Raw genomic sequence first — 24,921 nt, 5'->3', positions numbered from 1 at the left:
TGTTTACGGAGACTAAAGAAAATAAAGACAAGCATGCCATATATGGTTGTGTAGATAAATTATCGTAGAAAACATAGGTATAAACAGTTTGTCAGTGTATTTCCTCTGAAGTGTAAATGAGTGCGATTCTGGGGGGAGGGGGGTACTCCGTGTAATTCAGATACCTTGTGTTATTATTATACTATGGGTTAAAAATTTATTACAGAAACAAGTGCCTGTGGTTGGTCACTGGTAACTTAGATTATGATACGTTTAACTTTTGGTTTACACGAAATAAGTCTAGCCAGGGACGTCTGTGTATAAAGTCCCTGGTCTAACTTTACGAATATTCACAACCTTCATGAACAAAAAATAAGTCATGCTTCAACCAGGGACCTATATACTGTATATAGGTCCCTGCTTCAACATAACACTTTTAGATTTTAATTCAAAAAGATTTTAACACAATTTAATAGAGATAGAAAACGTGATATCATAAACTGATACAAGGATTTGAACCCAGCCCCCCCCCCCCCCCCAACACCTCTAACGAGCTATATTTGGCCGCCGGTAAATGAAATTGCTACCACATTCACTCCCCCTTCTCAAAAAACAACAGCCTAGGTTCATCCCTGACCATGCTGAGAGGGACTACCACCAGAGCTTAACTTGGCCACAGTCCACACTCTTAATTAGGAAACTTTAAAAAAAAATATTTGTTTGCCCTCTTCCGACTCAGGATGATAAAATTGGGTAGGTAGGTAGGTGTGATTTTTTTCCTTGAAAATTTCAACATCAAAGCTGAATTTTCAAAATCTATTTTCCTGAATGCATAAAAAAAATTATTGTTTCCTGGAGGTTAAAAAAAGTTTTATCCAGTCGGTCAGGAGAGGGCAACCAAACAATTATTTAAAGATAGCTTCAATGGGTTCATTTTTATGCTTTGCTTTGGTAGATACGAAACCTGCTAAACAGGGTATTGTCCTGTGCCATCACTGAATGATTTTAACAAATTGAACTTAAGTGTAAAGGTATGAATTACATCTGGCTAGCAATGCAGGGCCCTGGGTTTGGTGCCCAGGCTAGCATTAAATCTTCTCCCTCCCGTTACCAGGTTGGTCACCCTATTTATTTCACATCTCTCTATTCCTTCTATTGATTATTCATCATATATATGTAATTTTCACTGTTGTTGAATAATTTTTATGGTCTGATTTTTGAGAAAAAATAATATTGGTGGTATTAGATAATGATTAGAGAATGATGGCCTTGGCATTTCTTTGTGCAATAACAAGAGTAGAATATCTAGTAAATATGATATTGCTATTATTATTATTAGCCAATTTAAAGATAAGCATTTCAGGTGTAAAGAATATTATTTTAACAGCTGAATGCAAATGTACACAGCATATAATCTGTACAAATTGGTTGTTAAAGATATTTGACCATCTTTTTTTCAAAGTATTGTGTCTATGTCATAAAAAGGATTTTTGAAACTTGTATCCATTGTATAGAAGTAACTTGATAAAAACTGTCATATTGACAGTATCAAAGAATATAGGATTAAAATATCATTTGGATAATATCAGTTCAGATTATAGCATCTCAACATACAGGTACATTTCAATGTACTATGTACACTGAATAAAAAATAGACACAAAATTTTATTTTCACAATTTTTATTTTGAAAAAAAAAAAAATCAAAAGCATAAGGACTCTTGTACATATAATAACAACTTAAAAACAAACAAGTACATGATTCATAACAAAACTTCAAACACACAGCATAAATAATATACATGTACTATATAGTTTTGACAAACTTCATCATAACTTTTGATGTTACACACTAGGTCACTAAAACAGTGTTGTACAACTATCCGTGCCTGTGATTGGAAAGTTTTCTAAATTTTGTGATCATAAAAAAGAAAAAACAATCCGCTTACTGCTCTATTTGGGTTAAATAAGATTAACTTAGATGACATAAAAATTTGTTTTTCATCCACTGACGTTTTACATTCTCGTTTCATATTAAAGCAATAGCATAGATGTCAAGGTTACAAATTAAGGACAGACGATACGTTCCTCAATAATATATAATTTTTTCTAAAAATTTTTCATTGAAGTATTGCTACTTTAACATGTTTACTCACAAAAAATTGAGGTACCTTACCAGGCATTTGTGCAAGATACCAGAGGATGTTATTTCCTATAAAATCCATTAGGAAAAAACTTAATTTGCCAATATCACATTTTTTAGTGTTTCAATTTTTTTAAGACAATTAGAAACAAGTTTAGAAATCAGAAGGTAATTAAAATTTGGAATATTTTCCATACAATATGAAGATATACAAAACCGATATTTCAGGAACGTATCGTCTGACCTTAAAAAGCATTCAAGCCAATAGACTACCTTTCTCAAACTCTCCATTTAGACAAATAAGCAGTCATCCAAAGAAGAAACAATTCTGTTTTGAGCAAAATTCAAATTTTTAATAGTAAAGTTGCTATGAAATTTATTAAAGGAATTCTAATAATAAGCCATGAAATCACAGCCAGTCATAACTATTAAACAAATTAACTGACTTGTGTTTCTAGGTAGATATCAGTACATGTATTTCTGAAGCAATAAAAATTGCCAAATTATGATTCAAGATACATAATGTCTCTTACAGAGACAGCATGCAATTACAATTACCACAATCAATCACTTCTTGAAATATCAGTATATACATATAAGCATCAAATATTAATGCAATAAAACAATTCCTAACACAGAAATAAGTTTGTTTTATAAACCACTACAATACTGAAAACAGAAAACTAGCAATATCACTGCAAAATTTGTTATTCACCACATTTACATGGTGTTCATGTTAAGTTCATGTTTTAAAAAATAACTATTCAGTTAATAAATAATGACTAATGCTCTTTTTTTTTGATTAACCCTTTGGTTATCTATTACATGGTAAATTTTATTATAATCATGCCATTTCTAACGAAGTTAAAGACTTCATTAACAATACACTATGTATTTACAGATATATGAATTGTAGAAAAAAGGATCTTATTTAAATTTCAACATTGGGACATTAAATTGTATTGTCATTGCAATGAAAATGTGGGTTTTTATCTTTAAAAATGTGATAAAAAAATAAATGCAAGAAGAAAAAATGTCGAAGGTACTCAATACTATACATGTACATAAATTAAAGTGAAAATATTAGCTACTACTTACATCACTGTAAGAAAATAAAGCAATGAAATTAATTTAAAAATTAAAACAAACTGGCTACAATTTTGAAAATAAAATTAAAACAGACATACATGTATTTCCATTCGAAGATAATTAAGTTACACCTATCTGACTAACAGCTTTTTTTGTTTTGTTGTCCTGAATAACAATAATTTTGTCCATAATTTAAAGTTTTTATTTCTTTTCTTGCAGCATTAAACATTACAACCAACCATTTTTAAAACATAGTTAATAAAGACATTGCAAGACCATTTTATATGGACTAGAAAGCATCACCGAAGTTCAGACCAAACTCGAGTCAGAATCCACGATTTCTCCATCGGATTCCATACTGTAAATATCCTCGGAGTCATCACTAGCCTCTGGCGTATCGTCCACGAGGATTTCTCCAGTGAGAGCTACCCGAGCGTAGTCATCCGTGTCTATGGAACGACAGAAGTGGATGGCATATTTGAGCTTTTCCAGTAACACGGGTTTACAGGAATAACGAGGCATCTTTAGCAGGAAGAAACAGGTGTAGCTTTCTGGCAGGAAGTGATCCGGTGGGTTATATTTATCCAACACCTGTGGAAAATAAAGGTCCAAGTATCATTAAATTGTATCAACCTCTTGGTTTAAATTTACTTTAACTGGTATTTATTTTCAACATTTGATATACACTGTATACATGTACAATGAAGATTTGGAGCTCTTGGACCATTGATCAATGAAAACATATTACTAGGATTCTTCTTGAATTATTTCTTGAAAAAAAATATACAGTCAAACTTCATTATCTCGAAGTCGATGGGATGAAGAAAAAACTTTTTAAAAAATTTCCAGAGTATTCAAGATATTGAAATACATTTAAGAAAACATAGCCAGGACTTTCAATTAACTTTGAGATATCCATGCTATTTGAGATATTGTTGTTCAAAATATCAAAGTTCAACTGTATATGCATGAATGTAATTATGTGCAGTTTTACATCTTTTTCGTCCCATGATCCCATTTTTGGGTAATCTAACTAACAAAACTGACCTGCAGAACAAAGTCTCTCCCTCGGAAGTCTGCTATGGACCTGGGGAGTCGAGTCCTGCCCCACACAAACCTCAGGAAGAGGGACCTCTCATTATTAGAGAGCTCCTCCATCACCTCCCAGAACCAGGTCACCAGGGGGGCATTAGCGTCCACACCTTTGTATGTAGCCACAGACTTCAGTAAATACAAAGGTATGTCTGGACTACCACACACCTAAAATACGGAATTTCATGTAGTAAGATGAGCAAAATACTGTGAAGTCACTAATTTCTAAGGGTAGGGGTATTTTTATTGTTTTCGTGGTGTAAAGAGACCCCCCCCCTTCCCCCCAAAACACACAAACACAAAAATTCATGTCCACAAAATTGTAATATATTTTGTCTACCATATTTCTTCAATCATGAAATTAAAGTCCCAAAACCCATTATTTTTTCTAAAATCTAAAATATTTGTGCCCCAAAATACAAGTGATTTTACAGTCTAAAAAAATTAGCTTTCTGGAAACTGCTTTTCTTGCCTCTTGCCAAATTTTGTCACTCATAAAATCAATGCATTTTTATCAACTGCAAGCAAAAATGTGTTCTAAATGAATCTGAATGAATGTGATTTAATAAAGATTTCAATTACCATGGTTTCCAATTCCAGCCCAGTGAACAGTGACAGGAGAGGTACTGGGATGACCTTTGACATACCTTCTCTGACCCACCTGACCTGGTCATCAAATTCATGCAATCTGTGAAAAAATATAATTGGTTATAAGCCACTTTTTCTTCAGTAACCTGGAACTCTGTTGTTAAGAAATCCAATACACTGTACAAAAAGCAAGTTTTGATAAGACACCTGAGAATCAAAATATTTCCACACACTCTTTTAGTGACCCAAGTGACCTAACAAGAATATAGCAAAGTCCAGCAACTCCTTTATTGGGGACCTAAGAGCTGTTTAGCAAACTGCCAATACATACTAACATACATATACATTTAGTCCCATATAACTACATGTCCCCTCCAAATCCTGTACAAAGGGATAATATTACTCTTCCAAGAGAATCATTTTTTTTCTTATCACCAAGCACAATATCAATGCAGATTTAAAACTCTGACTACTGCCTATTTACAGATTCCAAAACATTTCAGGGTCATGCTTTTATTACCTGTAATTAATGGCCTGTTTGATGTACTCGACTTTATTTGCTGGAGTTATCTTGCTGTATTTGGCCGACAATTGTACCTCCTGCCCAGAAGAGCTGGGGATACTGAATGGCATTTCTACTGCCTGAAGTTTTTCATCCGTCAGATCTTTTATGCATATCAGACCTAAAAAAAGCCAAATCAACAAATCTTTTCAAGCATACCGACTTTTTCACCCATCACCTACTAATACCCAACAAAAGTCTTACTATAAAATAATTTGTAGCCCCTTGATATCCCCAAAGCTTTGTTCTAAAAGAAGTATCACAACTTTTTCTTTGCAGAGAGAATGAAACAATTTCATACTTTGAAATATTGACTAAATTCAACAATTAATGGTAGGTGAAAATATAAAATACCTGGCACACAGTCTTTATCAATCTCTGCCAGGTCTGATAAACTGAGAGGCATTCCAGCCACTTGTTTCCACACAGGCTCAGCAATGTTCAGACTAAGAGGACTTCCACTTCTAATTGCTATGCCAAATAACACACCTAGAAAATACAAGTAAAACACAGATAAAAAGCTTACCTGAACAGAAATATAACAATAACATCTTTTCTCTTTCTTTTAAGGAATCATCTTCGCTAGCCAAGGGTTTCTGATACGTTACTCTCCTCATAAGCCCTTGGCATACGGTGTTAAAAAAAGTTGGGATTTTTTTCTCAAGTTGTGATTGGAGTTGATCGACATCATTCGACCAATCAGCAATTGTTTTTTGTAAATGACGATATTTGCGTTCGGGATATATCTTGACTCTTTCATATCGGGAATGAAAAACGCGAGTAAACAACGATCCGTAAGATAACATGCCATTCTATGAATAGCTATATGGTGTCATCCGATATCTTAAGCTACGTGCAAAATATGTCATTAAGAATGTAGATTTGCATTTTAACATGTTTAAATAACAAATTAACATAACTCAATACATTCTTGTTAATTATTCTTTAAAAACATTATTTTTTCAAATATGCTTTTTATTTCTGTTGATGATGCAATCTGTGCGTAACCTGGTAAGAAGCGTGATCACGTGACGAAAACAATCCCGTCTTTTGTCAGCACCGTATGCCAAGGTTTATGAGGAGAGTAGCGTATCAGAAACCCTTGGCTAGCGAAGATGTTAAGGAATAAGAAGTTTAATTTTAAAGTGTAAGTTTCACGTCCAGGTAAATTGTCAGCTTCTTCCTTGTAGAGTTCAAATGTTGTGACAATTTTAATGTATAAGCAGGCTGACAACAACGTTTTGATCACAATCCAAAACCTAGGACATAATAAATAAAAAAAAAATCATACCCAGGAATTTGAACATGTTGACATGCACTGGAGATTTGGCCATGGGATTAAAGATAAAACAGTCTCTGTTTGCCCCCGACTCTCCCCGTCCATTGGGGGTAACAATGAGGAGAGGGAGGGATCCATTTTGTAACTCGTCACACATCTCAGCCACGGACTCACTGTATCCCCCTCCACAATCATCCACACTCTCTCCTAAAGGTCAGAGTTCAAAATTAGTCCTTTATTCTGTGCATCATTTAAATTTCTAAAAAGACTTCTAAATAAAACTCACCTGATAAGACTTGTGCTCAGTTTCCATGGTATTATTTACTTTTATTTAATAAAATAAGTTTCATTTTTTATGGAGGCAAGATCTGCTGTTTATATGAATATTATTTATTTAAAAAAATACTTGTAACTTTCATTCTTTATGGAGTCGAGACTAATACTAACCTACAAACTTGACCTTCCAAACTCTGTGTGGCAACATTAGACTGTCTGCTCCAAATGAGGATAGTTTACTGGCCATCTGACCAAACACAGACTTGGTGCCGTCCGGTCCAGCATACCCTCCCTTACTACGAGCCCTCTTCACCTGAAATCAAAGGAAAGTACTGAATCAGGTATATATATCTTATTCTACAGGTTTGTCTGGGACAGAGAAAATGAAATGAAATTTAAACTAAACAGTAACCAAACTCCATGCATAAGGGTTGAATAATTGCACTAAAGAGTGTTTGCTTGACTTAAGTTTTCCTCTCTCTCTCTCTCTTTAAGAATACTACGAATGCAAAAACCCTGGTACTTATAATCCAAAGGCAACTATGAATTCATCAGCAGGCAGGCACAAACAAGTATGACTAGTACATTAGGATCTATAAGGTACATTTCCATGTATTTCAATTTATAATATTTCAAGTGTACCTTGCCCTCTTTTTTACCTGTAGTCAATTTTTACTACACTACCCTCCCTTTTTGGAGCTGCCTCCTGTGTTACCTGCATGTTTATAATCAGGACCCTCCCTAATCAATAATATGTGTATACTCCCATACCTGTAGTCGATTAAGTTCCACCACTGGTCCATGCTGTTTGTCTCTCACCATGGTTGCTTGTACAACTTTTCTGAAGGCGGCCTCCTGACAAATCAAAACGTCACATAAAAATAAAGCAAAGTTAGCATCATACCATATTTTTGATCTCCAGAAATGGCATGCAGTCATAATGAATAGAAAGTCAAAAGTTGATAGCCGTTCAGTATGCACTGAGATAAAGCATTAGAAAGACATACTGTACTAAGTTGACATAGAATTACACATATCCTTCCACAAGAGTTGTACACATCACAAATATACCTTGACTGAGGACACAATCACTCCTCTTAGATTGTCCAGTCCAGTGATTATGTCATTCCTGACCTCTCCTTGACTTCTGTGCTGAAGGTCAAACATGGGAATGGATGGACAGAAGACATCAGAGAAATGGTGGAGCAGCATCAGGCGGTTCCTCAGGGCCGTGATTGGAATGCTCTGGAGGTGGTTGTACTCCATGGGGATGGCGGTGGGCAGTTTGCCAGCACTGACCGCTTTGTTAGTGGACCAGGCTAAGCTGTGGGCAGAGCCACAGGCCACACGATTGATCTTCTTACCTACATGCACATTGTTCAGATAAAAGTATCATAGAGAATTACACAGAAATAAAAGATATTAAATTGTGCCAATAATTCTACACATGAATCAATACAGTTGATAATGTAGAACAAGTTCTGACCAAAAAAGCTGCTGGCTACAAGTTTTTTAAAAAAAATTCTTGTTGAAGAAGAAAGTCGTACACACCTAGCAGTGACACCACCTGGCGGGGTCTCTGGATGGCATTGGTGGTTCCATCTCCTAACTGTCCTTCATCATTATCTCCCCAAGAGTATACTTCACCTAAAGACATGCAGAAAGTCAGTACATTTGTGTTATCAAAATTTCTTTTACCTAAAATTCTGATCACAATAGGTAAAAAAAAAAAAAACATGAGTTATTTTCATGAATGTTTGTTGTACAACAAAAATTCTCAAAATCTGGAGTACCGGTACATCAAATAAATTTAATAGAAACTTCATTACTAAATACAATTTTAGAAAGAAACTGCACAGTATACAGGTATATATTTTAAATTTATAATATTTTATACAGTCAAACCTGTATTAAGAGACCTTCCAATGGAGAAAGGAAAAAAGGTCACATATGACAGGTGGTCTCTTAATACAGGTTGCTTATTTTCCGCAGGGTTCAAATGTACACAATGCTGAAAATATTACATGTGTATGTGTATTTTATAACATATTGTAACGAAATCGAGGGTATAAGGTTATTACTTAATCAGTTAATCGTGGGCCGCTGTTGGTTACTGGTAACTGGTCAAGGTTGAAATGGTTGTTCACAAAGTTTATATACAATCGGAATAATGACCAATTTTTGGTCCACTGAATAATTGGCGAAATGACCAAATTTTAGTTCACTATAATATCTGCACTTGAACCGTGATGAATAACACGTTGTAAAGTTTATGATATTTATTAAGACGATCAAATGGTTCAGTTATAAGCACAATGATACACTTGGCTGGTACAACGTTATTTGGTTAATACAAAGATGACGAACCAATGGGCAATCCAGGACGTTTCTACTCTGAATGACTCTTCACTAATGATTTCGTATACATAGACTTGGTACTGTTTGTACATACCACTGTCTTACACCCGAAGTATACGGAGTCGCAACCCAATGCAGACTGACTTCTAAACACAAAACAGCTGTCTTTTATAGACAAAAGTTGTTATGATGACGTAGAAACGTCAGAAACCAATAACGTCACAAGTAATATCTGATTTGTAAGTTAGCGGGTTTTAACCACTAAAATTACTAAATAACGTTGTACCTATATAGAACATATACAACATAACGCTTTGTAATTACAATACATAAATCAAATTGATAAAGTTCAAATAATAAATCATTGTTCAATTCTTTCGTTCATTGTTCATTGACAAATATTTTAGTAGTTTATACACATCGGGTTCAGGGTCCGTTTATTCGGAACTTGTCAACAACAGTTAATCCGAATTTCACAGGTAAACTTATCGGAACGTAACAATATTCTGTTTATTTTCGCTTTTTAATAAGCACTGCTAAACTCTAAATGATTTTACATTATAGGTACAATTCAGTAATAAAATTTGCTTGATCCGCACATGAGTTTGATTATAGGGAAATATTGTGAACATCTGAAAATATTAATTTTTTTTATACAGTATAAAAAAGCTGCAAAGATTTTTTTCTAGTATTTTTTTTACATGATAGCCTATAATTTCATATGTTTTACACATTACTAAAAATTAAAACTGTATCATGATTTTTTTTATGCTCTTGGTAAAAAATTAAATTATATTTATGACTAAAATCTATTTAACCTAATTAACTTTTTTACTGAACTACCGCGCGTAATTGCCTGTTTGTCACCAGGTACTTAAATCACTTCAATTATCACCTGGCATGGGTGCTAGCTAGCGTGTGTTTACATACCCCGTTTGTGACACAATTCACTTAAATAGACATCTAGGATTTATTACTTGTTAATTAAAAGTTAAACAGGCAGGTTTATAGCTGAATATCCATTTGGCCCTTATAGCATGAAATGATATCGGGATCGACCTCGAACGTCTATTTTCAAAATGGCACTCGATCATTGGAGAGAAAAAACGTGAATGTTTATGTATTAGATTTTAATGTTTATTCAATAAATATCAAAACGTAAGTAAAAATATTTATTTTGAAATGTTGTTTTATTCGTAAAACTCGCATTATATAATTATTAAATAAAATAATTGCGTGTCTGTAGATGTTTTGAACCAAAAAACATAGCATGCTCGAGCGAAATCAAAAGTAGGAATTGGAAATTATAAAGTCGTTAAATCCAGGTAAAATTGCGTTGAAATTACAAAAAATGGTCAGGAAAATCACGGTCGCTGGTCGCGTTAGACAGGTGGTCGTTTAATACAGGTATAATATATAGGGAAAAGCGTTGGGAGGAATTCTTACGGTCACATATGACAGTGAGTCGCTTAATACAGTGGGTCGCTATGGCAGTTTTAACTGTATTTCTGATACCTGTCAGGTTTGCTATAAACAAGGGATAATCGATATGGATAACTGGGATAAATACAATAAATCATCATTTACAATATCATTAATTTACCAGTATCTGTACAGGCCACACAGTGGAGGGAACCACAAGCTACATCAATGACCTTCTTGGACTGGAGGGCTGAAACTCGACGGGGACGCCTGACGTGGTCATCAGATCCATGACCTAAACGATGGTAGTCTCCCTTACCCCTAAAGGTGAACAAGTCATTTAAAACATTTCAGACAATTTGATTCGGGAAAATTTACACAAGGTAGAGCCAAATATTGAGAGAAAAAAGTTAACTTGAAACTTTATAAAACTTGTTCACTTATTATTATGTATTACCCGGTATACATATATGTATATGCCATTCCAAATGCAGAAATAATTCAAACCAATGTAGCATTCATTCAATGAAAATTATTTTCCTTACCAAGTAAAGACGGCTCCACTTTTAGTCAGTGCTACAGAGAACTGAGATCCACACTCCACTTTAATGACCCCCTGACCCATCAATGTGTCGATTTTCATTGGCACTTTGCAACCATCACTTCCTCCTCGACCTATTAAAGATACACAAATCAGCAGTTTTAAAAGACAATGAAATCTTCTCCTGATTGATTACAGACTTTTGAACAAAATACAAATTTTCAAAAAAGGTCAACTACAGCTATGTCTTATACACATACATGTATATTGTATATGTCAGAGTGGTAAGAAATACACAATAGAAGAAGCGAGGACTTACCCAATTTTCCATAATCACCATCTCCCCAAGACCAGACATTGTCATCATCAGTGATACACAGAGTCTGGGCGTCGCCACTACCACATGCCACGTCAATTACGCGGTATGATTTCAGGGCCTCCACCTATGATCAAAATAGACATCAAAAATAACATTATTCCAAAGATAACTACATAACTCCTTATATCTGGGTGTCAAAGTTGGAAAATTTGTTAAACTAATATACAATTTTAAACAAAGTTCAAGAAATGTCTTTCTTTGAATAGAATGAAGATAAAATGCTTTCTTTAGTACATCTAGCCAATCGACTAAATGGTATCTTTCAGAATGAGAGCATATGCCAAGTTTCTATGCCAACCTACCAGTTTTGGGCGGGGCTGATCTTCACTGTCCCCATGACCCAGACGACCATAGCGTCCCTTGCCCCAGGTGTACAGTTCCCCGTTAGCTGTGATGCAGGCACTGTGCGCCCCTCCAGCTGCTATATCCACCACCTCTTTACCTCTCAGGGAATCTATCACCCTGGGTCTGTCACAGGGACTATAAAACAAAGAGAGAGATAATAAATTTACATAATGTGGGTGTAAGTTCAGAAGTCTAAATGAGAGTAGGCCTCTCATTTTGATAATTTTTTAGGAATATTACTTGAAGTGAAATCAAAATGAGATGCATAAATTTAGTGTAGTTCATCAACGGACAAACTAATTTACATACATTTTAAAAGATCCAATTTACTTAAAATGTAAATTGAAGTAAAGAATCACTTTTAATATATTTTGATAGAATGAAACTTAATTAAAAAGATTTACATGTACTATGTATGTCCCGCTTACCTTCTGTTACCATGACCTAGTTTCCCATCCTCTCCCTCTCCCCAGGAATACACCTCACCCTCTGCAGACAGAGCCAGGCAGTGCTTCCCTCCAGAGTTGACGGCCAACTTCTTAATAAACACATGCTGAATGGATTCCAATTGTGTGGGGTGGGAAACAGACTCTGTCCCTCCAACCCCTAGCCTCCCACCAGCCCCATATCCTGTAGCAAACACCTGTAGGAAAAAGACAGGAATCTAAGTCTTTTCTCATACTCAAGACTTTGTTCATTATCAACTTTATCCAGTATTTATTTCCTTGAGTCATTGTCAAATTAGATCTTAAACAAAAGCACAGTATTCTATGTGTGCATCCATTTTTGTTTTATATATGTGTAACGTATAAATACTTAGATTTGATATTGAGGTACAAAGTGATGTCATATCTGTGAGAGTGATTGGTGATCTTTCAACTGTTAATTGAAAAAACCCTGAGTGAAAGAAATGGCCCTGAACATCCAATATTACAAACCTTTCCTTCAGCTGTCACTGCAAACAGAGTTTGCTCCCCTCCTACCAACTGAATCGGCCTGGTGACCGCCAGGCCCTCACAGCTGACTGGCTGCTTGACCTTGGCACCATCCACTCCCCCAAGCTGCCCCCTGTGATTGTGTCCCCATCCCCAGATTTGACCACTTCCTCCCCAGGACAAGGTCCACTCCTCCGGTTTCCTGTTCAACCACAACAGTAATTGTTCATCCTGTTCTTGTTTGAAAATTTCATGATTTTCATGAGCATTTGTATCCTCTTCTTCATCACATGAAATGTCCAGAATCTTTTTACGGACCTCCTCCAGGAAAGAGACTGGCAGGGCGGTCCTTTGGACGATCCCTGTAGCGACTCGTGCTGCCATGCAGTAGCGACGGAACCAAGCCCACTTGTGTGCTTCACTGCAGCAGCTCAGTTTGTCCAGTTCAAGATCACAGGCTAAGGCCACTAGTACCTGGGAAGAAAACCAGCAAATTGTGGTTAATATGATGTACACTGTGTGTGCTTGAGGAGACTTTCAAGGTATAGAAAATGAACTAATTTTTAGAAACATTTTAAGAGTGATGAAATACATGTATTACTGTTCAACATAACCAGGTACTTAATTTATTCATCTAAATCAACAAAGATTCCATCTCTTTATCTTTATTGGTAAAAATCCATGCAAAATATAATATCTAAAATATATAAGTTTCATGCAAAATGATCTCCTGATAAATCTTGAAATAATATTATCCCTACTAGCATGTCTGCACACTAGTTCACACTGCACTATACCTTAAAGAATGGGCTGTGCATCAGGTGCTTCCCACTCCTCACAATAGGATCTTCATAGTCATACTGTCTCTGTAGGGCCTCAGGTAGACCCTTGACAAGGGAGGTCACTGAGGAACTGTTCAGAAGCTGTACAACAAGGAAACCCAATATATTGTTATTGATAATGCTTCTAATCCATTCAATTACTATATTCTTCTTTATCATGTTTCACACAATGCTTCTTAAACTTTAAGTACTGTAAATTCCTTATTTTACGCGAGTACTTAATATCGCGAAGAGGGCTCTTAGATGCCAAATCGCGAGAACAATAATTCGCGAATGGACGGTTTACAATGAGATTTATCATTAATTTCAACACCATAAAAATAAAAGCGAGTAATTTAATTTCGTGAGTGGTGCTCCTCGCGTAATTACGCGTTAATTAATTCCTCACGTATATTTAGGAATCTACAGTAGCATTTATCAAGTTAACAAGAATGGGGGCAAGAGATGACACCATCTTCCTCAGAATGCATGTGAATATCTGAGAGATAATATTATATACATGTACTTACTGCTGTAGAAGATCGAGATGACAGGTCAGGTTCTGATGTCTCTACAGTGGGACTGGCCAGTAATGTGTTGACATTGACGATCTGGTCTGAGGTGTCTGAGGTCATTAGTTTCCGTAGTTTCTGTAAAGCCCACATTCTCTGGCTGGACCCTTTAATGAACAGAAACTATCATTATATCATGACTCTAAGTAATTAATTTACTTAATAGACATATTCATCTCAACTCAGATATTGAAAATGACCATATATAATGTTCAAGCTAATAAACTGACCACCCAAAACATTTCATTCTTTTTTTTTTCAGGTAACCTTGTCCTTTTGTTAATAACTTTGGGCCACATTCAAGACACATCCTCAGGTTATAGATTAAATTTTTCTCAGGTACAAACTATCAAAGTACTTTTTCAATCACGTTCACATACTTTTTTTTGCCAGTGACTTTGAACTTGACTACCACTGCTGTGGGAGAAAAAATTTATTCACTGAAACCAACCTAGTGAACTCAGCTGGGCATTGGCAGCCAAAGTTGCAGCTAATCTGGTGACAATATTCCTGGCCAGATTTATGTCCAGTTTGAAGTCCAGAAGACAGGTGACAAGGTCTATGGAGGGACGTGACAGAACTGTTCTGTCAGAAAGCATGTCCATGGGAGCAGCGGCAGGCATGATGGGATAGACGGTGAAGTACCAGCCCCAGCCATTTACGGAGCCATCGCTGACAAACTTCCATCGCAGCTCATCTCCATCGATCCGGAGCTCCTGGGACCAATCAGACCATTCTCGCCCTTTAAAAAAAATTAGTTTACTGTAACTTTTTAAGAATCCCACAAATCTACTTAAAATGATCTACAAAACTGAAATAATCTTTTTAGTTTTTACACTATTACCTATAATTCAAGACTAAGCCATTTTTCATAAATCTTTCATTTATATGATTTAATACCAAACTTTATAATTTTCATAAATTTAATTCATAAAATATAGAGCTCTTTACCTGATTTGACAGCCAGGGTTCTACCAGAACTGTCAGAGATTGTTAAGGGATCATGTCTCCTCTCCGTAGAACATCTGCGATCAAACTCCACCCGCAAGGAATCAGCTCCTACAACATGAGTGTTATCAAAATGTGGTCTTACTTAATTCACATACAAGTACGATCAGATAAATGTCGACCTGATAGTTAATGAATTCTATCTATCTGCACCAAATTAATGTACTATCCATACACTTGGTTATTCTGGTGGCTTTTCTAGCTGCTTTCAGTGATTTCATGTCCTTTGCTGCTTTTTAACTGTGCCACTAAGTGATTATTTACCTGGGATTTTGACTGTGCCACTGAGGGAGGTATCATCACTGTAGGGGTGGGGACATTCCTGTACCACGGGTTGTGGTAGCCTCCCACAAACCCGATCTGAAGCCACATCCTCCAACTCTGTAACACACAGCTCCAACAACATCTCAGCCACCTTCGAATGAAAACAGTGAATTTAAGTAAAAAATAATTATTCCACAAAATAAAAGAGTGGATAGAGGTTTTAACTGCAGGAGTGATTGTATGAAGATCTACTACACATTGTCCAGTTCTCCAAGGTATTTAATATTTGTCTGCAACATCTTAGATTTCAAAGATAAAATGTATGAAATGACAGCTCAAAGCTATAACAAAACTTTTACAAACATTGTGGCTTAAAAGCTTGATTTCAAGGACATGAATGAAAATTGTAAGAATATGAATTCTATCGTCAGCTGATGACCCTGCCCAATGCAACAGAACTTCAAGTGACGAGAGAGCACATCACATACATGACTCATTCAATAAAACAAAATGGGAGACCTACCTGAGGATATGCCTTGGCCAGTCGAGTGAGAATGTCTGACAGACCCTCTTTGGCCAAATCTCCCATTCTGGATGCCACAGCAAGCTTCAGAAGTTCAACCAAATTACGAGCATCGTTAACAGTCATTCGAGCAGTGAAGTCATCCAGACCTGATGGGAAATTTGTTGGGCCAGTTTCCATAGTACTCATGACCTCATCTGCAGAGGTCAAGGTCTCTGCTATGATGCTTGTTTCCATGGGAACTAAAGCTGCCAGACTTTGCATGCTTGTGTATGAGGAAATTTCTGAGTGCATCTAAAATTATCAAAACAAAACTGCCATTATTTTGAACGTTTCATGACTTTCCCAAAGAGAATCTGTTTAGGAACTTTTCGGTCACAAGTGAGTAGAACAAGAGGCCCATGGGCCACATCGCTCACCTGAGCACATTGGCTAGGAAAAAAGCAAAAATCAGTTCAGTATTGAAAAGTTTACAGGGAGGGGGGTGTTGAATTTTAAACTACCGGTACCTGATGATACTTTCATATCAATATAACAAATGGCTTTGCTGCTCTTGAGCAGCAGATTTTTTCCCATATATTCATTTGTAAAAATTTGATTCCCCATTGTGGCCCCACCCTACCCCTGGGGGCCCTCATTTGAACAAATTTCATTCTACACTACCCATGGATGCCTCCATATCAATTTGACAGAGAAAAAGATTTTTTCCTATATATTTCTCTGTAAACTTTGATCACCCATTGTGGCCCCACCCTACCCCCGGGGGTCATGATTTGAACAAACTTGAATCTACACTACCTGAGAATGCTTCCAAATAAATATGACCAATCATGGCTTTGCTGTTCTTAAGAAGAAGATCTTTAAAGATATTTTCCTATATATTTCTATGTAAAACTTTGATCCCCCATTGTGCCCCACCCTACCCCCGGGGGTCATGATTTGAACAAACTTGAATCTACACTACCCAAGGATGCTTCCACATAAGTTTCATCTTTCCTGGCCCAGTGGTTCTTGAGAAGAAGATTTTTAAATGATGCCATTATTTTTTCACTAATTCCTAATTATCTCCCCTTGAAAGAGGGTGTGTCCCTTCATTTGAACAAACTTGAATCCCCTTCACCCAAGGATGCTTTGTGGCAAGTTTGGTTGAATTTGGCCCAGTGGTTCTTGAGAAGAAGTCAAAAATGTGAAAAGTTTACAGACAGACAGACGGACAGACAGATGGACAGACAGACAGACAGACGGACGCTGGACAAAATGTGATCAGAAAAGCTCACTTGAGCCTTCTGCTCAGGTGAGCTAAAAATGTGTGCAATGAATTCTAAGCATCTTGTGAGACAGGAATCCATAAGGTATTTCAAAAGTCCGCTTTGTAAAACCATTTTATGTCTACATGGTATTTATTAATTTTGTATAAAACTTACCCCACTGACAGCTTCTGTGACAGTCTCCCCCACAGTCAGCTGTATGTCGGCATGATCCAGCACCTCATCTGTCACCCCCTCCTCCCTGTCCATGGGAAGCTCGTCAGTACTGGCTGCCGGGGAACCTGTCATACCCAGTGGTTTCATTTCTGGAGAAACTGGCACAGGCTGGCCATCTGTCTCCAATGACTTAACTATGGCATCTCTGTAAAACATGAAAATTAAGTCTTGTGAATGAAAACAATGCTATTGTTGACAGAAATAGTGTCTTATTAAATACTTACTTGTAAGTAAATTACATTTACATCTTGTAAACAAACTCCCCCCCCCCCTTCCCCCATGATTTACTTCCTTTTTTACACAAGGCTAATTAGCCAATAAATTCAGAGAAACTGGGATGCTTTTACCTGGAGTACAGAATCTGTAGAGCAGTCAGAATGTAACCCAGGGCCTGTTGTTTACTGGTGTCAGTGTCCTGTGAGAGAATGATTTTGGCCAGTGATGGACGTGCAGCTTTGGATGTTGGGCTTTGTGAGGCAGCGGTAGATACAGAGTTCTCATCAGCATTGCTCTCATTCACACCTTTTTGAATCAATGGGAAAACAACATTACTGCTGAATGTTAAAAATGAAATGCTTAAGAAATTAGTATATTCCACCTAGATTGGCCCACATTTTCTGCCTTCCCCCCAATATCAGTCAAATCTTCATACAATAGGAATTTACAATCCTAATCCTTACCCAGAAGTGTTGCCCCCAAAGGATCCCTAGAGGTAGAGAACAGTACTGGTTCATGAGTGGTGGGAACAGACATGTCGGTGGTGGCCCAGGCAATGCTGTGGGAGGAACCACAGGCTACCTTACTGATCTTGTATCCCTCCAGCACCACCAAGGCTGGCTTTCTATTGACTGTGGTGGTTCCATTTCCTTGTTGTCCGTGGTCATTATCTCCCCATGCATAGACCTAGTCATCAAGTCATAGTGAGAAAATTTGAGAAATTCAAATCCTTCAATCTATGCAATTCAAAATGTTAAAACTACCGGTATTAGGGCAGTATACTTCCATCTGTCTAATCCTGGTTCTTGAGACTGATTGACTTACATATGTGTACTTAAGCTTGTGATACACAAGCTGTGGGTATATGTTTACTCCTCCTAAAACCAAAACCTTTACAATATATAGATATCTGCCCTAGACCAGTGATCTCTAGACAAAGAATGCATCCACTGATATCCCCCCCATCCCTTGAATCCCCCTCCCAAATACCAAGTATATTTATAAATGCTTGTCCTATGTATGTGATAACTGCAACACAATGGAATATGAAATTAATAACTCCCCCCTTCTTTGACGTATTCCTTTTGCTCACCAATCCCACATCAGCAACAGCCAGGATTGCCTCATATGCTACTCACTCATCTGGCATTCATTTTTATTGTTAATGAATGATTTACCATTCCGGTGCCAGGGACAGCCAGTGAAATTCCTCATCATTTTACCTCATTTTGGACCCCTGCCCTTTGTTTCTAAATGACATACCTGTCCCGTGTCAGTGACAGCCAGACAGTGGAGTGCCCCCACTGCTACATGGACAATTTTCTTCCCTTTCAGTCCCTCCACAATCTGTGGCTTTCTTACATGAGCATCTGTTCCATGGCCCAGTCGAAAATAGTCACCTTTGCCCCTGAAACAGAAATTCAAGTGCATCAGTATATCACATTTTTATCACTCCTCCTCATTTTCTGTATCCTATTAAGTTTTAAAATTAAGTTTCAGGTTGCTGCAAATTCTATTTACCGGCAGGTATGATTACTTTGACAAATTGGTTGTAAGAGGGCAATGGAATCATTTCATGTACTCTTTATTGAGCACAGACACATGCAACCCAAAGGGAGTCCATCTCTAGTACATACTGTATTTAGTATGGAACAAATACTCACCATGTCCACACTTGTCCAGACTTGGTCAGAGCTAATGAGAACTGGGCACCACATTCAATCTGCCACACCTTCTGATCCCTCAATCTCTCCACTTCATGAGGAACATTACAACCCTCACTCCCCCCTCGACCCAGTTTTCCAAAGTCCCCATCCCCCCAGGAGTAGACAATGCCCTCGTCTGTGAGGGCCAGGGTCTGGGCATCCCGACTCCCACATGCCACCTGTACCACTCGCTGATGGGCTAAGGCTTTGACCTACAATAAGAAAGTGTCCAGAATAAAGCAATCTCTCCAAAAACAGACTGAAAAATTTTCTTCAAATGTGGATAACAAAATGCAATAAAAATTCTAACTTCATTTTGATTAGTCCCACCAATAAAATACTGTAAACCAACTTTTATTCGCGTGCGAGGATATCTGCGACTTTTGCCACCTATGTTAACTCGCAAATAATAATTGCCGCTAACTATTTATTTTGCTTTGTATTTGTAGAGAATGATTCCTCAGTCGCAGAAATTAATCGTTGCAGATTGATTTCAAACTGACGAATCGCAAATAAAAGATGATGCGAATAATAGTATCCCCAAAGCCTAACCTGTTTGGGTTTCAGCTGTGTTGTATTGTCTCCATGCCCAAGTCTTCCATACTCCCCTAGGCCCCAGGTGTACAGATCCCCATTAGAAGTAATGGCAGCACTATGGGAACTCCCACAGGCAATGTCTCTCACACGCTTTGATTTCAGGGCCTCTATCAGTCTCGGTTTATCACAGTTCCAGCGGCTGAAATGTCCCAGTTTCCCATCATCCCCTTCTCCCCATGAGAAGACCTTTCCGTCAGTTGTTAAGGCCAGTGAGTGTCGGCCACCTATTCCAAGTAAACAGGCACATTGTGAGTGTCAAGAATATTCCCTATCTTTCATTTCAACAAAAATCAAAGAATTTTATAGCTTTTTTTAAGCATTTGGTTTAAGGTTACCTGTAGAAATATATTTTTTTCTATTTGCCATAAAATGATTGAATTGACATTTTTGTGTATGATATGATGACATATGCTTGTTGTTACCTGAATGGACTGCTACTTTTTTCACAACATATTGACTCAGAGAAGTGATTTGCCGTGGAACAGAGACAGTCCCTGTGCTGATCCCCAGACCTAATCTCCCATTGGTGGCCTCACCACAGGCATAAACTTTTCCTTCTTGGGTCACTGTAAATTGAGATAAAAAAAATCCCTACTATGAAACCTAGAAATATCAACAAATGCCTTTGACTTACCATGCAATAATTATAAAAATCCTATCTAAATGTTCAATACTGGTCTGTTAATCATATTTGTTAAACTGATTTTACAAAACTTAAACCATTTTCTTGCATATTCCATCTATAGATAAAATATCCTTATGCTTTCATAACATTGATAGTATAGGGTCTGCATTTCTTTTTTCAATTATTTCTTCAAAATCCATCTCCATGAAATAGTACTAATCATTCTAAAATTAACTGCTATGCAATCTTTTATCTGTGCTAAATGACTCAAACCTTACCACAGAATAAACTTTTGGATCCACCCACAATCTGCACACATCTCAGAGCTGACAGATTGTCATTCAAAGTTGGAAGTTTAATCTGCATGAAAATTGGCTTCATGACATTTAATTTTAGATAGAACAAAAATTGTGCTGGTTGCAGAAATCTGACTTGCTGACTTACCAGTGCCAGCTAGAAATGCTTTTTACTCATACAATATGTCATATAAGTACATTTTATAGATGAAATGGGATTATTAATGAATTGCTCTTGTTTGTTATTTTACAGACCTTTGATCCTTTAGGCCCGCCCAGTTGATCTTTGTCATTCAGCCCCCAGCAGAATACATTAGTCTGGATTTCCTTAGTTGTTGATTTCTTCTTCTTTTTGACCGATGCACTATTGACCTTTTCCTCTTCTTCCTCCTCCCTGTCTGATGCCAGGAATGAAAAGTTAGCGGCTGCATCATCCTCATCTGACCTTAACCTCCCCAGAATTGTCAGACCGTGAACTTTACAGTCAATGCCACTGCTGCGACATTGTTTGATGCCAATCTCAATGAAGCGAAAGTACTGCAAAAGAAAGAGATATCATTACACCAACAAAAAAAGGAAAGTGATTTACTTACACCAAACTGATTATAATTTAGCCATACTTGTACTCGCCTTGATGTACAAATCTCATTACAAACAATCAGTTTCACCAGTCAATTAATTAATACTTAAAATAGTATGGGATTTTAAATATATCCTTGAATTTTATTTATTTATTTTTTGTCTTTTGTCAAAAAAACTTTTTTGTACTGGGGCAAAGGATGAGCAAATAATGTCTGAAATATATAGAGTAATGAAACTCAGACTCACATCATTCAGGTCCTGTAGAAGTGTAACGATAGACTCAGATGATGTGATATTGACTGCACGGATCTCTTTCATGGAGTTTAATGTATCTCCAGCACTAATAACCACCAAACTTGGCATGTAGCTGGAGTCAGAAGGTTCCACCTTCATATACAGTCTATGTAAAAGGATGTCTGTCTGCATCTCCAGTCGGATCCAGTGCTAACACAGAGGAAATGAATCACTGTTTTATATGTACACGTATCTGCTTTTAGATGAGGAATTAATTTCAGAATCATTTATAAATTAATGTTTTAAATTATAAATTTGAAATTTGTTTTAAACTTTGCTGGTATTCCGAAATTGAACTCATTGCCTTTGGCAAAACTACATGTACAGTATTTTTGGCTAACCTGCATGAATGTACATGTACAACAAAACATCTAGAGTGCAGTTAGTGCATCACCATGAAGAAAGAAACACCTCTTTTTAGCATCATGTTCACATTTCTTTCACACCTAACCCTGTAACCTCTCGCCTTGCCCTGTGAACCTGAACTAAGCCAATATCCATTGTTTCCATTCATTGATGAGTCTGTGACCCTGACGTAACCCTGTAACCTCTTAACTTGTCCTGTGAGCCTGAACTCTGCCACTAGCCATTGTTTCCATTGAGGAGTCTGTGACCCTGCCTAACCCTGTAACCTCTTACCTTGCCCTGTGACCCTGAACTTTGGCAATAGCCATTGTTTTCATTGATGAGTCTGTGACCCTGACCTAACTCTGTATCCTCTCACCTTGCCTTGTGACCCTGAACTCTGCCAATAGCCATTGTTTCCATTGATGAGTCTGTGAGCCTGATTTTCTCGTGAAGATACCGTGACGGCCTTGACACATGAATGCCAATCATCGATAATGGATCTCGAGGACAGGACACCAAACTTCCGCCTCTGTTTGCCAGCCTTACCAGCAAAAGAGGGCTCACAATCTACAGAAAAGAAAATTCAGAAAATAACTTCAAGTTTTGATCCAATCAGCAACCTGTGCAGCTCACATGAGAAACTCTGCTATCTTGTTTTGCTACTTGAATTAAAACTGATCTCAAATTGAAACAAAATACATGTAATGGATCACAGCTTTAAATTTTGCTAATCTTTTTCAAAAATATTTCGTCCATTCAATCTCAAGAGAAAAAAAAGTTTCTGAAAAAAGCAGAGTATTTTTTCCAAAAAGATCCATTAAAATATGCTTCTTAATAAAATATCTTTAGTTACTTGTGCTAGAAGTCTTCCATTATTCAAAAATTGTTACCTGGTTCTGATATTTTGATGAAGGCATGACTGTGTTTGTGTTTCTTGATTCGGAAGCAGTTTTCACACATGTCATAACTGGGACATTTCTGACATTTGTATCTGGGGCCCACTATGGGGAACAGTTCACATTCATCACACCTAAAACACAATTCCAAAGAACTTCTCCAGTATTTCAAAATTAGTAGTACAAATTGATCATCAATCACAGAAACATAACTCTCAGGATTTGGAATTAAATTTTTATTTCTTTTTCTTTTCTTAAATAAAATTTTGCAATACAGTCAACATAACTTGTTTGAAAGAGTTAGGTAAATGTATTATACCCTACTCCAGGATGAGAACTTGGTACAATTTCCATTTCATCAATAACCCCTGTCCAGTGAGATTGCTGTGGAAAGTCTACTGTAAGATCTCGACCATTGGCATTGATAGCTGAAATAAACATACAATAAAAGTCAATCAAGTACAAGGACTTTATTTCAAGGGGTGTGTGACTCCAAATCAATGTTTGTGCATTCAAAGTACAGTACTAGAGATTCAAGGGAAGAGGGGATGAGTGTGATTTTTCATTAATTTTTACTCCAAAATATGTATATATGACATTCTGTTAACTAATTAAAGACAAAAAATATATAAACAAAGTGAAGTCAGTCTAAATGAAATAGCAGAATGTTGCAACACACTTCATGGACAGTGTCCACTGAAAGTGCTGAAACTCGTCCAATAAATTGAAATCCAGCAATTTAGTACAATACCTGTAACAGTTCCAATGCAGTTATGAGACACGGACCCCCACTTGTAGGTGGGCGTGACCACGTTGGGTTTGACATGAACTTTGTCTCCCACTGAGATTTTCTGAGTGGAACCAGTCTCGTTTCCCATGAATCCCAGAATCTCCACATGAATATATCGGACCCAGTATGTTCCACCTTTCCTCTGCCAGTCAGCTTGGATGTTCAAGTCATGAAGACCATCTCTGTCAAGCTAGAATATCAGAAGTATTTCACATTAACAATTCAAAATTGAAAAGGTTTGAAAAACTTATTTCATAATGGCTCACATTATCCCTTTTTTGCAAATAATGTCTCTATTTTTTTTTTACCTTAACAACTTTTCCAATATCCCCCTCGTGAACCTCTTCATAAGTGCGGCAACACCTAACACTCATGTTGGGTTGAATGGTGTCTCTGACATACATGGCATACTCATCATTACTCAGGAAATCGGCCCGTTTCTTGTACGTCTGTTGTGTGGGAGCCGCTGGTGGAACTATTCCTGCTGCTTCATTATTCAAACTCTGAAATTATAACAAAAATGTAAATCGGAGACAGATTCTTCTAGTGCCAGATATTCCTAACCCCAGATATTCTTAACTCCTCACTGATTCACCAAAAAATTTTGAATCCCAATCACATAAATGTATATTGGCATACAGATTAAATTTTCTAATTCATATTTCATCTAAGACATTTAATAAATTACCCCATATGTCACAACCTCTGTGTTAATGTCAAAGGAGTTCTCTTCCTCCAAATCTTCGGATGTGGCATCAGAATCCGTGGAATATTCCTCCGAATCACTATCGCTGTCCTCCACATCATGGACGTTAATCTGAGGGTGTTCAATCAGCCACCCTACCAGGGCCTCAATACTGGGCTGGTCAGGATTAGGGACCAAGGATGAGCCCCCTTAAAGCAAAAAATCATT

The 24,921-nt window shown here is 37.0% G+C and overlaps 1 protein-coding gene across 2 annotated transcripts in view; it reads right to left on the bottom strand.

The window, feature by feature from the left end:
• Positions 1 to 1,642: 1,642 nt before the first annotated feature.
• Positions 1,643 to 24,921, bottom strand: part of LOC133191983 (E3 ubiquitin-protein ligase HERC2-like) — a 63,387-nt gene continuing 40,108 nt past the window's right edge. The window contains exons 41-78 of one of the 2 annotated variants that reach the window (XM_061327781.1): positions 24,697 to 24,902; positions 24,317 to 24,511; positions 23,970 to 24,198; positions 23,538 to 23,646; positions 23,213 to 23,352; positions 22,699 to 22,889; positions 21,927 to 22,124; positions 21,354 to 21,635; positions 21,081 to 21,162; positions 20,600 to 20,743; positions 20,133 to 20,401; positions 19,539 to 19,792; positions 19,138 to 19,282; positions 18,339 to 18,561; positions 18,006 to 18,180; positions 17,599 to 17,803; positions 16,175 to 16,468; positions 15,652 to 15,802; positions 15,331 to 15,438; positions 14,831 to 15,121; positions 14,338 to 14,486; positions 13,784 to 13,909; positions 12,990 to 13,460; positions 12,480 to 12,694; positions 12,009 to 12,186; positions 11,647 to 11,770; positions 11,332 to 11,461; positions 10,968 to 11,107; positions 8,558 to 8,653; positions 8,078 to 8,370; positions 7,778 to 7,861; positions 7,178 to 7,319; positions 6,743 to 6,937; positions 5,806 to 5,940; positions 5,410 to 5,572; positions 4,884 to 4,989; positions 4,257 to 4,469; positions 1,643 to 3,800 (exon numbers count right to left, since the gene is read on the bottom strand). In XM_061327781.1, coding sequence (XP_061183765.1) covers positions 3,519 to 3,800; positions 4,257 to 4,469; positions 4,884 to 4,989; positions 5,410 to 5,572; positions 5,806 to 5,940; positions 6,743 to 6,937; positions 7,178 to 7,319; positions 7,778 to 7,861; positions 8,078 to 8,370; positions 8,558 to 8,653; positions 10,968 to 11,107; positions 11,332 to 11,461; positions 11,647 to 11,770; positions 12,009 to 12,186; positions 12,480 to 12,694; positions 12,990 to 13,460; positions 13,784 to 13,909; positions 14,338 to 14,486; positions 14,831 to 15,121; positions 15,331 to 15,438; positions 15,652 to 15,802; positions 16,175 to 16,468; positions 17,599 to 17,803; positions 18,006 to 18,180; positions 18,339 to 18,561; positions 19,138 to 19,282; positions 19,539 to 19,792; positions 20,133 to 20,401; positions 20,600 to 20,743; positions 21,081 to 21,162; positions 21,354 to 21,635; positions 21,927 to 22,124; positions 22,699 to 22,889; positions 23,213 to 23,352; positions 23,538 to 23,646; positions 23,970 to 24,198; positions 24,317 to 24,511; positions 24,697 to 24,902 — 7,133 coding nt within the window. In that variant the 3' untranslated portion in view covers positions 1,643 to 3,518. The remainder of the gene's footprint in view (positions 3,801 to 4,256; positions 4,470 to 4,883; positions 4,990 to 5,409; positions 5,573 to 5,805; positions 5,941 to 6,742; positions 6,938 to 7,177; positions 7,320 to 7,777; positions 7,862 to 8,077; positions 8,371 to 8,557; positions 8,654 to 10,967; positions 11,108 to 11,331; positions 11,462 to 11,646; positions 11,771 to 12,008; positions 12,187 to 12,479; positions 12,695 to 12,989; positions 13,461 to 13,783; positions 13,910 to 14,337; positions 14,487 to 14,830; positions 15,122 to 15,330; positions 15,439 to 15,651; positions 15,803 to 16,174; positions 16,469 to 17,598; positions 17,804 to 18,005; positions 18,181 to 18,338; positions 18,562 to 19,137; positions 19,283 to 19,538; positions 19,793 to 20,132; positions 20,402 to 20,599; positions 20,744 to 21,080; positions 21,163 to 21,353; positions 21,636 to 21,926; positions 22,125 to 22,698; positions 22,890 to 23,212; positions 23,353 to 23,537; positions 23,647 to 23,969; positions 24,199 to 24,316; positions 24,512 to 24,696; positions 24,903 to 24,921) is intronic. The other variant, XM_061327782.1, reaches the window with a different exon arrangement.

This window comes from Saccostrea echinata, unplaced genomic scaffold (genome assembly GCF_033153115.1).
Source record: "Saccostrea echinata isolate AGI-Se365-2 ecotype Australia unplaced genomic scaffold, CSIRO_AGI_Sech_v1 ptg000025l, whole genome shotgun sequence".
NCBI classification, from domain to species: Eukaryota; Metazoa; Mollusca; class Bivalvia; order Ostreida; family Ostreidae; genus Saccostrea; species Saccostrea echinata.
This window is presented reverse-complemented; position numbering and strand designations above follow the sequence as displayed.